General features: G+C 46.1%; 1 protein-coding gene across 1 annotated transcript in view; it reads left to right on the top strand.

Moving 5' to 3' along the window:
• VPS35L (VPS35 endosomal protein sorting factor like) overlaps positions 1-13,336 on the top strand; it is a 103,886-nt gene that overhangs the window by 37,593 nt on the left and 52,957 nt on the right. The window contains exons 12-14 of the mRNA XM_060172866.1: positions 652-745; positions 4,884-4,961; positions 5,915-6,037. Coding sequence (XP_060028849.1) covers positions 652-745; positions 4,884-4,961; positions 5,915-6,037 — 295 coding nt within the window. The remainder of the gene's footprint in view (positions 1-651; positions 746-4,883; positions 4,962-5,914; positions 6,038-13,336) is intronic.

The following is a 13,336-nucleotide window of genomic DNA, read 5'->3' as shown; positions in this document are numbered from 1 at the left end:
GCAGAGCTGAGCTGAGCTAGCTGCTAGATAACGGACGCCCGAAGCCAGGGAGTGACCTGCCGGGCTCTGCAGGCATGCTTTTGGATCAGATTTACAAAGTATGCCATATCTGTCTAGGTTAACTCTAGGGATGCCTAGGGTTATTGTTTGTTTGTTTGTGTGGTGGGGGGTGTGATGGGACAGTCCATGGATGCTGAACAACCAATTACTTTGCCCCACACCCCCTACCCCTGTCAGCTTGAGGCAGAAGGAAGCCTCATGTCACTGTAGAAAGAAAGCCACCACAATTCACAGTGACAGAGGAGCCAACTTGTGGTGCCAGGAGGTAGAATCTAGCAGAGGGCTTGCCTGGGGTGGTGAAGTTGCTGCCAGAGGAAGAAAGCAGGATATCAGAAAGAGCCTGGGCTGAGCAGTGGCTGGGAAATCATTGGGGTGGGGGGTTCTGGTAGATGAGCACAGTGAAGACTCCAGCACCGAGCAGGTAGGTAAGTTGAAGGAAAGCCTTTTGATGAAGGGTTTTTATCCAGGAGACATTCTTGCTACGGTTTTGCCCATGACCTTTTCCCCTGCCTGGATTTAGGAGGTGGCTTTGTCCCCTGGGGCCAAGAGCTCTCACTGGGGTGTAACACTGTCCTTGTCTCTCTCTGACAGGGGCATCTCGGAGTGTCTGCCCCGGCTGACGTGCATGATCCGAGGGATCGGAGACCCGCTGGTGTCGGTGTACGCTCGGGCCTACCTGTGCCGGGTAAGGGACCCCACAGTGGCCCAGAAGCTCCCCTAAATGTGGATGCTTCTTGTCTCCTTATTCACCCCAGAAACCCCGCCCCCATCCACCACCTGGAAGGCCCTTATTGGCTGCTAATTTTAGAGCCCGGCTTCTTCCCTGAAAGCTGAGCTTTCAGATCCCTTTTACAAAATAATTTTAAAGTAGACCCACTTACTGGTGCTCTTAATTAGGTGGAGTCCGAGGTCATCTTCTTACAAATGAACTGGTTTGCAAACTTAATTGTTTCTTGGGTCTTGTTGGGAAGGCGGCTCCCTTAGGCCTTTCTGCCGATGGGCTGCCTGCTTTCATAGCAGGAGTTTGATCGTTGAGTGGTGCTTTTTTTTTTTTTTTTTTTCTCTCCTCCCATCCTTGTCTGAATGGGTTGGCTCAGTGCTGTTGGTGAGGGCTATCTAGCAGGGAGAGGCAGCATAGGGGTGACAAGCGTAGGGGTCTGTATCTTCTGGCTAGGAAGGGCTACAGAACTTGCTGTGGTGGATAAGGACTCCCCGTTTTAGATCACTGGGCCCTTCTCTTCTTGAAGCCCGGCAAAGCTTCTATTTAAAACAGCTGTTGGGTTTCTTGTTGACGAAGAATGCAGCCCGTGGAGAATTCCTGTGGGATGCCAGGGAATGAAACCAGGTTCTCCCTTTGGCAAAGTTGGCCAATTTTCATTCTGTGTCTGAGAGAGGGAGAGATACCACAGCACTACTCCACCATCCATGAAGCTCCTCTCTAGTGCTGTCCCTGGGGCACCTGTGAGGTGTCAGGATTCAAACCCAGGGCCTGGCCGAGCTGGCCTGGGTCCATGGTCCTTTACTTCAGTTCACGCAGGGGCTTTGCCTTGTCAGTTTTCCTGGTTGTGCTGCTAGCAAGTGTCATCAGTATCACTCACCTTTGTTTTATTTATTTTTCCACCAAGATTATCACTGGGGCTTGCATGCCTAGATGGTGACTCTACCAGCCAGTGGCCTTTTATTTACTTACTTATTTTTTGCCTCCAGTTGCTGGGATTCAGTGCTCCTGGCGGCCATTTCTTCTTCCTTTTTTTTTTTTTTCTTTTCTTTCCATTTTATTCGATAGGACAGAGAGAAATAGAGAGGAGACGGGGAGACAGAGAAGGAGAGAGAAAGGTAGACACCTGCATACCTGCTTCACTACTTGTGAAGCATCCCTACTGTAGGTGGGGCCCAGGGGCTTGAGCTGAGGTCCTTATGCATAACACTATATGTACTCTATCAGGTATGCCACTGCCTGGCCTTTCCCCTTGTGGATCTGGCTGGTGAGGCAGGTGTCCCCTCCTGCCCTTGCTGCTCTTTTGTGTTCCTCTCATAGCACTGTATGCATTCAAAAAGGATGACGTTCCCCTAATAGAGACGATGGTCTTCTGTCAAGGGTAAATGAGAAGCTGCTTCCCTGCTAGAGGCTCAGAACAAACTCAAGATCAAAAGCCCTACAGCAGCTCCAGAGCCCCCTCCTCCAAGTGGGGAAGTCCAGCAGAAAGGCTTTTCCCCAGTCCTTGCAGCCCACTGATTTTCAGTGGGACACCTCAGGTCACTTGTCCATCAGTAGGTCAATCGCCTTAGCCAGGGAAAGGGACCTGTCCGCTGACCCCACCACCCCTGCACTCAGGAGGGGTTGCATCCAGCTCCACCATGATCCTCTTGGTCCTGGAAGAAGGTTTGACCCCACCCCCCCCAAACATACACACACACAAGTCCAGTTCCCCAGCTCAGAGCTCAGGAGTGTATGCCAGGCAAGTGGGAACAGCAGGCGGAAATCCAGAGGCACTGGCCTCGCTGCTCTGGGTGGGAATCTTTCATATCCAAGCAGATTCCCAAGCTGCTCATTTGGTTTGATGGGGAAAGAGATAAACAAGCCAGAAGCAGTGAGTGGGCAGGGTGTGGGGGAGCTCACAATGTTTTATTAAAGGAAAGTGTGATTAATTCCTCTTCTAAGTCACGGCCCCTTCAGCTCATCTCCACTGCTTGTCCACCAGGCCTGTCTTTGTTATCGCCTAACGGATAATTAAGACCTTTTCTACAATATGATTAAGTGGAGGGAAAGACAATAGAATCGGAACACAGTAGAACTGGATCTGACAATGTGGTGTTGGTAGTTTTGTTTTTTATCATTTTTTATTGATTTTTTATCTACACTCTTGTCTTTGGAAGCATCCCATAGAGCAGCCCTTGGAATGTAATGCCCCAGTGGATTTCACATGACTTTCCAAAAGAATTTTTTCCCAGCCATGTCAAAAGCATTATTATCATTCATTTTCACAGCCTCTAGGTGGAGGTGTGTGGGAGGAGGCAAGTGAATGTCAGGAAAAAAAAATCTGACCCCCTTTGAAGAAACTTCCAAGGGGCTGGCAGGTGACTCCCCAGTAGAGCAGAAGAGCTTACCATGTGAGGGGACCCAGGCTTGAGCCTCGAGCTGTCACATCGGAGTGTCTGCAGAGAGAAATCTTCATGAGAGGTGGAGGTATGCTGGAGTGCCTCTCCCTCTCTGTCTCTCTTTCCCTGCCTCTAGCTCTCAACTTGAAGAAAGAAAAATAATAGCCATAGGAAGCAGTGGAGTCATGTGGGCGCTGAAGCTCAATGATAACCCTAGTGACAAAAAAAAGAAAAAAAAGAAGAAGAAGAAATGGGAGTTGGGTGGAAGTGCATCGGGTTAAGTGCACATGGCACAAAGTGCAAGGACCGACATAAGGATCCCAGTTTGAGCCCCTGGCTCCCCACCTGCGGGGGGTGTTGCTTCACAGGTGGTGAAGCAGGTCTGTAGGTGTCTGTCTTTCTCTCCCCCTCTCTGTCTTCCCCTCCTCTCTCCATTTCTCTCTGTCCTATCCAACGACAACACCAATAACAACAATAATAACTACAACAATAAAACAACAAGGGCAACAAAACGGAATAAATAAATATTTTTTTAAATTTTGAAAAATAAAAAAAAAAAAAGAAACAACTTCTTTTACAAAGTTGTTTTTCTGCTAAGGCAGCAGTTTGACTTTGAAGTGTTTGAGGAGTCTCACTGTAAGGAACATTCTGATGCTACCTTTTATTTATTTATTCATTCATTCATTCATTCATTGTTTTTGCCACCAGGATTATCACTCTGGCTTGGATCCTACACTAGGAATCCACAGCTTCCAGTGCTCACCCCTTTTTCCTTTCTATTTTCCTTGATAGGATAGAGAAATTAAAAGGAGAGGGACATTTAGAGAGGGAGAGAGAAAGATCGACACCTGCAGACCTGCTTCGTCGCTTATGAAGCATCTCGCTGCAGGTGGGGAGCTGGGATTGAACCCGGGTCCTTGCACACGGTAATATGCGTGCTCACTCAGGTGCATCACTACCTGGCCCCCCCTGATGGTACGTTCAAACACAGAAGCTCGCCTCCCTGTATCACTCCTTTACTTTTTCCAGAGCCAGCCTTCTCTACGATGAGCAAAGTTCTACAGCTGGAAATGTTACTGTCTGCTTTGTAAACAGCACAGAAGCCGGTGGATTATCGTGTTGTTAACCCTTCCTTCTTGTTTTATATACTGTTGACTAAAATATATTAAGACTGATGTTTGTCTGCATGACTGCCCAACACAGGGCAAATTGTAGATTTAGCAAGGCCAGGCTGAGTCTCTTGCATACCAGAATATCTTCTCTTGCTTCATTTAATCAAAAGCAGAGCCGTGTGTGTGTGTGTGTGTGTGTGTGTGTGTGTGTGTGTGTGTGTTACCGCTTTTCGGAGCAGAAAAGAATAGCGTGGACAGTCTTGGGGAGTACATTCTCCTATACTGTGGTATTGATTTGTTCCCTTGGCCATCAATTCAGAAATAGTTTTGTTACCTTTTGGAAACTGCAGAGATGATTACTGCAAATGTTGCCTCTCCCCCTCCCCCCTTTAAAAATAGCGTCTGTGGTTTTCTTTAGAAAAGCAGCACATAATTATTGAGGCAGAAGAGAGACAAACAAAAAGAAAAGAAAGGAACTTAACTTTCTGGACTTCCCCTACCTAGATCTCTCTCAGTATATTTTTAATTCGAAGAGATGTCATTACAGGGTGAATAACAGCTCACCGTCTGTTTTCCCACAGTCAAGGTAACCACATTCTGCTTTGGTTGTAGGTGGGCATGGAGGTAGCTCCACACCTCAAGGAAAGCCTAAATAAGAACTTTTTCGACTTCCTCCTTACGTTCAAGCAGGTAAGAGAACACAAGAACAGCTCATCTGCCGAACTGTTTCATGGTCATGAATGTGTAAAACCAGTTGGCTTCCTAAGCTGAGGTTGCCTGAAAGCTCTGGAAATGTGTGAACCTTAGAAAATGACACCCACACTTCTGCTACCAACAATTAAAATGTGTTGATTGTCTTGAAGGAGCCCTGAGAATTAATATGCATGTGTTAACAGGAAGTGTCTCCTGTTGATCTGTCTTCCTTCTCAGCAGCTGCTGGCTCTTTTTTTTTAAAATCAGGTTCTTCCATTTAAAAATTTTTTTAAAATATTTATTTATTTTCCCTTTTGTTGCCCTTGTTATTTTTCATTGTTGTTGTTGTTATTGATGTTGTTGGATAGGACAGAGAGAAATGGAGAGAGAAGGGGAAGACAGAGGGGGGGGAGAAAGATAGACACCTGCAGACCTGCTTCACCACCTGTGAAGCGACTCCCCTGCAGGTGGGGAGCCGGGGACTGGAACCGGGATCTTTACACCAGTCTTTGTGCTTGCACCACCTGCGCTTAACCGCTGCACTATCGCCTGACTCCCAGGTTCCTCCATTTTATTAGGTCCACATTCTCCAAACAGCTCAGCTTGGGATATGGGTAACTGTGTGTGTTTCTGGTTAAAAAAAAAAAAAAAAAAAAAAAAAAAAACAGCTGAGGGAGTCGGGTGGTAGCACAGCGGGTTAAGTGCACGTGGTGCAAAGCACAAGGACTGGCTTAGGAATCCCAGTTCGAGCCCCCCCCCCCCCCACCCCCGCCTTCTTACCTGCAGGGGAGTCACTTCACAGGTGGTGAAGCAGGAAAAAAAAAAAACAGCTGAGAAACTAGGCTATTTCTCTTGAGGCCATCTGAATGTTTACAAGTCGACTCTGAGTTACAGACTGTTTGTTAAGTGACTTTGCCCTCGTGGCTGAGTGTTTATTTGGTCTCCTGCAGATCCATGGGGACACGGTCCAGAACCAGCTGGTGATCCAGGGGGTGGAACTTCCATCCTACCTCCCCTTGTACTCTCCCGCCATGGATTGGATCTTCCAGTGCATTTCCTACCATGCTCCAGAGGTAACTACATGGTGGCTTCAGGTTGACATTCACCACTGGGACAGAATGCTGGGGTCCCCCAGTCTCCTCCCACCTCCCTGGCATAGTGATCTTATATCGGCAGGCTCCATACCATAAACAGGGACTTCCCTTGCCTTTTTAAGATTTGTCCCTTTATTGGAGAGAGAACCAGAGCATCAGTCTAGCAGATGTGGAGACTGAGCTCAGAACCTTGTATGTGCAAGTCCTGTGCTCTCCCACTTTACAGCCTCCCCTGCAAAGCTGGGCCTTTTGTGTAAGATCAGCAGCAGAAATGCTAACTAGCTAGCTTTTCAGGAGGGCCCCCAAGTCGTGGCTCGGCACTTTTCCTAGATAGTCCTGTTTGACATCCTTGAGGGTGGATATGGAGGCTCAGACCAAATACCTACATGAAGCCACACAGCTGGAAAGGAGTGGTGACCGGAGCCCTGGAATTTGACTGCAGGGCCAGCAGCTTCATTGCTTCTTTGTTAACCTTCACTGGCCCCTGTTTGTGTTTGTAATAATCTAATCATATTAGTAGATCATGTGATATTTCTCAAGTTTTACAGAAGGAAAGTGAAACTCAGTCACGTAATTGCTTTCCTTTTGTTTCCTTTGTCTACGATCAAAGCGTTGTCAGCAGCTAAAGTGGAAGCAGAATCATAGCAGAATACTCCCCTTTCCCCCTTCTCTGAAACTGAGCAGCAGTTTCATCAGAAACACTAGTTCAAGTTGTCATAATAACTGTGACAAAAGGAGAATCTCTTGTCTTTTCATTGATGTTTGAGAATGTGTTCTGTGGGGAAGAGACAGGGAGTCTTGCTGCAAAGCACACTACATTGAGGAGAGCAGAATTCAGACACAACCTGCCTCTTCCTGTAAGCTGTACATATCGGAAACCCCTACAGAGAAAAAGGGCATCATTTTGATCAGGAAGCCCCACTTTTAAGACTATTCCATAGAAACAATTGGACAAATCAAATGAATAGGTACACTTTTATATGCGTGTGCGCGCACACATGCACACGTGCACTGAGTAGGTTTGTTCACACTGGTGCAACTTTGGAGACAACCATCAAAAGGGACTTGATTAAGTCATGCTCTGTGACTCCCATGGAATGTTATGGGACCATTTAAAATGGTGGGGACCCTTGATGAGGGTCTGTCTGTACTGATGCAGGAGTTGACAATACATTGCTGAGGGGAAGAAGGAGGTCAAACATGTTGTGTGTGTTCCACGTGGCAGTGTGACCCAGTATTTCGTGTGGGCTCTGGAGCCGGGTGCTGAGTCTGAATCTCACCTCTGGTGCCTTTAGTCATCAGGATACACAGCAGAGTCCCTGGTCCCAGACCACTCTGGAGTCCTCTTCTCCCTCTGTGAAATCACCCCTGCTTGCTGGTCTGTTGCATAGATTAAGCAGGACGATCCCTTTCTGTGCTCAGTGGAGTGTTCTGCCCAGTACTGGAATGTTTGTTCGGTGGCCAGGCTTGCAGACCTGACTTCTGTCTTCACAAGAGACTCTGGAAGGCCATTTGACAAAATAATTGCTGGCAGCCAGCAGAGATGAGGGTTCATCTTCTCTTACTTTTATGGCCAATGTGTATTTTATAGCTTTTCAGCAAAGGTATTACTTACAGTTTAACTTTCCAAGTTCTAAAGTAAAAACAGAAAAGGAGGGATATCTTATATTTCAGGTCATTTTTTTTTTCCCCAACTGCAAAGTAAACTGATTTTAAATCAGGCCAGAATGAATGGAAGGCTGTTTGAAGGTCTGCTGGGCATTCTCTCTTATCTTCAGCAGAATCTCAGCTCCCAGAAAGTGGGAACATGAACTTGACTAGCCAGAGAGCCTGTTCCGCTGACTGACTGAAACATATGCACTGGACTAATGAAAACGAGAACACTTATTTTTTCCCCCCTCATTTTAATGAAAGACAGAATGGGATTAAAAACAAAAGGCACTTGTCACATGATAGTCTTCCTTTTATTTTAAGCACCGGTACTCTCAGAGGAGGGCAGATGCTGCAGAGAGAGCTTTCCTGGGGAGTAAGACTCTAGGAAATCATTACTGCCTGAGAAGAAGTGATTAAAAAATTAGGTCACCTGAATAATAATAAACTCTGAATCTTGGGGCACTTCAGTAAGAAATGTATGGTGTCTCATCACACACACACACACACACACACACACACACACACACACATACTCTTTCTCTCTCTGTCATTTTCAAAATGCAGAATTCATGTCAGTGTGGAAAGGAGTGTTAAGTCATATGAAGTGTGATGCCTAGGAGCTCTTGACAGTGGCCGGAGCATGTCTTCCAGGGAGTTAGAGCTGAGTGTGTGTGTGTGTGTGTGTGTGTGTGTGTGTGTGTGTGTGAGTGTGTGTGTGAAATGGGATTGCTGAGTTTGGCTGCAGCAGTCGGTAACTTTGAGGACAGTCAAGTGAGATGGGAAAAGGAGTGGGGAGTGACCTAGGAAGAAGGGAGAGGCCTTCAACTCCAATGTCTGATTTCTAATCTTTTAAATCAAAACTGAAATCCAAAATTTCTCTCTGCTCCTCAAATCAAGAAGTGATTATTTGAAGAAGCTTTTTTTTTTTTTAATGGATTAAGATTTATGTCATTTATGGGAGTCGGGTGGTAGCGCAGTGGGTTAAGTGCACATGGCGCAAAGCGCAAGGACCGGCATAAGGATCCCGGTTAGAGCCCCCGGCTCCCCACCTGTAGGGAGTCGCTTCACAGGTGGTGAAGCAGGTCTGCAGGTGTCTGTCTTTCTCTCCCCCTCTCTGTCTTCCCTTCCTCTCTCCATTTCTCTCTGTCCTATCTAACAACGATGACATCAGTAACCAATAACAATAATAACTACAACAACAATAAAAAACAAGGGTAACGAAAGGGAAAATAAAAAAAATTTAAAATAAAGAAAAGAATAATGTTATTTATTCCTTATGAGATAGATTCAAGAGAGAGAGAGGGAGGGAAAAGAGAGAGAGAAGCTAGAGCACTACTTTGGCACAGAAGGAGCCTCAAGCATGTGAGTTCTATGTTCTCCAGTGGAGCTATCTCCTGGCCACCAAAAAGGATTTTTTTCATTGCTGTTAGAGTAAAGTAAAATAAATTTAGAGTGACTTGGACTGGGGAGATGGCTCACTAGTAAAGTTTATTCAATATCTGCTTCACCTGCGTGAAGCTTTGGGTTCTATCCCCAGCACCTCATGGAACATCAGGGAAAACTCCTTAGATAGTGCATCAGTGCTCTTTACATGTGTTTTCCCTCCCCTTCCCCACACTGAAAACAGAAAACAGTTGGGTGGGGTGATGACTCAGTGGTAATGTGTCTGTGTGCAATCCTGGGTTGTTGTTAAAATTCGTAGGCTCTTGCCGGCCGGGTTAGCTTCACAGGCGGGTAACAGAGACGCGGAGACAACGGCTGGGCAGGGAAGCTGTATTTCTTTATTCAGGAACAACGATTCATAAACTAAGACAAACTAATCACCAAACAGAACTCGGCTGTCTCTTTGCGGCGGCACAAGCACTCTCTCTTTCTCTGGAACTCAGGAACCCAGGAACGCTGTCTCTCTGGAACTCTGGCGGGTTTTCTAGGGGCGGGGCCAAGCGGGCCCGCGAAATTAACTGGACTGATCTAATTCTCTTGGCGGGGGAGAACTAGAACCGAATATAAAGCATACAACACTGGGTTCCATCATTTTCCAGAAAGGAGAGTGAGGGAAAACAAAACAAAGCAAGACAAAAACTAAAGGACCCAGATTTATGCCCTGTATTTCAGGCACATTCCACACAGACAAAAAGCAAACCCACTTGAGGGCTGTGAAAACAAATCGCTTGGCAAACCTCTCTGTATTTTCTGCAGCATTTTGATTGTTGGGGCTGGTAGGGGAGGCAGAGGAGGAAAAAAAAAAAGTCTTGACTTCTGAGGTCAGTATAGTTCTTTTTTTTTTTTTTTTTTTAGTCACCAGAGTAATTGCTGGGGCTCAGTGCCTGCATGACTCCACCATTCTACTTTTCCTTTCTGATAGAGGGTGAGAGACAGAGCGATACAGAGAAAAAGGGAGACACTTGTGGCATTGTTCTACCCCTTGTGAAGCTTCCCCCTGCAGGTGGGCACCAGGGAACTTGAACCCAGGATTTTGTACATGGTAACATGGGAATTCTACTGGGTATATCAACACCTGGTCCCATCAGTGGCAGAAGGAAGAAAAGGTTAGCACTGCAGTGCTGGCTGACTTAGGCCTGGTAAAGTGAAAGGAGGTGGGAGTTTGGGGACAGGTCAGGAGACAAGCCGGGCAATGAAGGCCCAATGAGGGAAGGGACATGTGCCAACAGGCAGGTCAGAGATATTATAAGGAGAGACTAGCTTTGCTAAAGAAGCTAGTTTGGGGGCCGGGTGGTAGCACACCTGGTTGAGTGCACATGTCACAATGCGCAAAGACGCAGGTTCAAGCCCCAGCCCCCACCTCCAAGAGAAAAGAGAGGGAGAGAGAAGAGACACCATACCACCATCCATGGTGCTCCCCCAGCACCCCCCTCCCCCATGCAATCCATTGTGCTGTAACATGATGCAGGACTTCAAACCCAGGATTTCACACACAGTAAATTGTCACTCTACTAGATTCCAGAGTTAAAAAAAAAAAAAGCCAGGTTTCAGGCCAGTGTGGTGTAAGATTGTCCACTTTTTGTGAAATAGAACCAGCTATAATAGCAGCTTATATATTCATAGGGTGCAGACAAAGGTTTAGAAAGATAAGCACCGGGGGTCGGGCGGTAACGCAGCAGGTTAGGCGCACATGGCACAAAGTGCAAGGAGCAGTGTAAGGACCCTGGTTTGAGCCCCCGGCTCCCCACCTGCAGGGGAGTCACTTCACAGGTGGTAAAGCAGGTCTGCAGGTGTCTATCTTTCTTTCTCCCTCTCTGTCTTACCCTCCTCTCTCCATTTCTCTCTGTCCTATCCAACAACGAACGACATCAACAACAATAAGAACCGCAACAAGGCTACAACAACAAGGCCAACAAAAGGAGAAAAAAATGGCCTCCAGGAGCAGTGGATTCATGATGCAGGCACTGAACCCCAGCAATAACCCTGGAGGCAAAAAAAAAAAAAAGATAAGCACCATAATGTTGGCCCTGGGGGACCCTTGGAAGTGGGAATTGGGACAAGAATATTCACATCTTACTGCATGGTCACTGTTGTCCAGAAGCATTCCTTTCTTATTTTTATAAGAATGTTATATAAAAAAGTGAAATGTAGAGGCTTGACGAAGCTTCTGAATGCTCCAATTCCAGTGCTAGTCTGCAGACTGACACTGAGCTGCAAGTTTTTCTTGTTTTTTCTCTGCCAAGAGGCCTGTTTCGATCTCAGTCTGGTTCGAGCTGTTGTTCATCTTGTGCTTGCCAAAGATAATCAATTCTGTCACTTCTCAGAAAAAAAAAATTAATAACCTTTAACAGACCTGCTAGAGATCTATAACATCTGGCTCCCTGGATACTTTTGGGTGTATTTATTCCTGTAATGCAAGAGAGCCTTTTTCAGGAGTTATATTCTTGAATGCATATTTAATGCTATCCTCTCGTGAGATCAAGAGCTTTCAAAGTATCTGTGTTATCTAATGGCCAGAATGTTTATGTTGGCATTTGCCCTGGTTCTTCTTTTCAGAAGTGGCGGATCAAGACATTCTCCCTCTCTCTCTCTCTCTCTCTCTTTCTCTCTCTCTGTGTATATGTGTGTGTACATGCTTGTGAGAGAGAATAAGTCACATGAGGGTCTGAGTTTCTGTCTGGTGTTCCTGTCACCATGTCCGCAGTGCTTCAAACAGTGATTCATACATTGAATTCGCTCCATGAGTAGGTGTTGATTGTGTGTATTGGGAAATACTACATGATACTGTGCGGGATATCTCTTTCTCAGTCCTTCTGGAAATTGCTTTGATAATGGTCCTCAAGAAGGACTTTTAGGTGCCAGGAGATAGGTCACCTACTAGGGCATGTGTTTTCCATAAGTGAGGCCTTGGGTTCAGTCAAGCCTTGGCATCACATGGCAGCACCGTGGACAGCATTTTGGGGAGCTCCATGGATGACAGAACAGTGTTGTGGAGTCTTTCCTTTTCTCCCCTTGCCCCACATCACACCCTTGCCCTAAACACACACACTCTGAGAAATAAATAATGAAAAAATTGGGCCAGGTTGGCTCATTAGCATTATGGCTCATACACGAGGCCTTGGCTTCTTTATCTAGCACCACATTAAAGAAAAGACTTTTCAAATATAAATAACCCATAACTAGGTAAGGTAATCATTGGCAACACTGTCAGTTTTGTCAGCAGCAGGGATGCTTCTGACTGCAAGGGATAGACACGTCACTGCCCCTGCAAAAATAATTCAGTGTTTAATCACACTAGCGCAGGCTGTAAAGCAGGTGGGTTCTGTCTATCTCGATGCTCCATTGTCCCCAAATAGCGGCAAAGTGGCTCAGCCACTCCTGGTGTGACAGCACAGAAGGCAGAAATAGGGGAATCTTCAGGTCTAGGGGTTCCTGGTTACAAAAATGAGAGGCTTTCTTTGAAGCCTGATCTCATAAAACTGGATTTTATGTCCATGTTTTACCCACCGTTGGCTGGGGGGTGACCACCATGATTGATCTAGCTCTGTATTAACTCAGATTATGTCTTAATTTTTTTTTCTTTTTTCTTTTTTAAAGAACTTATTTATTCATGAGAAAGATAGGCAGAGAGAGAGAAAGAACCAGACATCACTCTGGTACATTTGCTGCCAGGGTTTGAACTCAAGTCTTCATGGTTGAGAATCCAATGCTTTATCCACTGCACCACCTCCTGCACCACGTGTCTTAATTTTTCAAGCTTCTGTTACAAAATACCGCAACCTGCATGGCTTGTAAGCAACAGGCAATTGTTTCTCACAGTTGTGGAGGCTAGATACAGGTTCTGTATCTGATAAGAGATCACTTCCTGCCCCTCACAGTCATGTCTTCTTGCTCAGTCCTTGGATGTCAGTGGGAACAAGGGAACATTCTTGGGTCATTTTCATAAGGACACTGATGTCATTTATGAGGGCTTCATACTCATGACCTCATAAACCCCCCCCCCAAAGGTCCCACCTCCAAATATCACCTTGGGAGTTAGGTTCCAGCTTGAATTTTGCAGGGACCTCAAATACTCAGACTTCATTACAGTCTGGAGGCTGGGAGGCCAAAACCAAGGTGCCAGGAGAGTTGATTTCTGGTGAGTCAACTCCAAGGAGTTGACTGTCACAGGGTCATTTCTCT

Source organism: Erinaceus europaeus, chromosome 15 (genome assembly GCF_950295315.1).
Source record: "Erinaceus europaeus chromosome 15, mEriEur2.1, whole genome shotgun sequence".
NCBI classification, from domain to species: domain Eukaryota; kingdom Metazoa; phylum Chordata; class Mammalia; order Eulipotyphla; family Erinaceidae; genus Erinaceus; species Erinaceus europaeus.
This window is presented reverse-complemented; position numbering and strand designations above follow the sequence as displayed.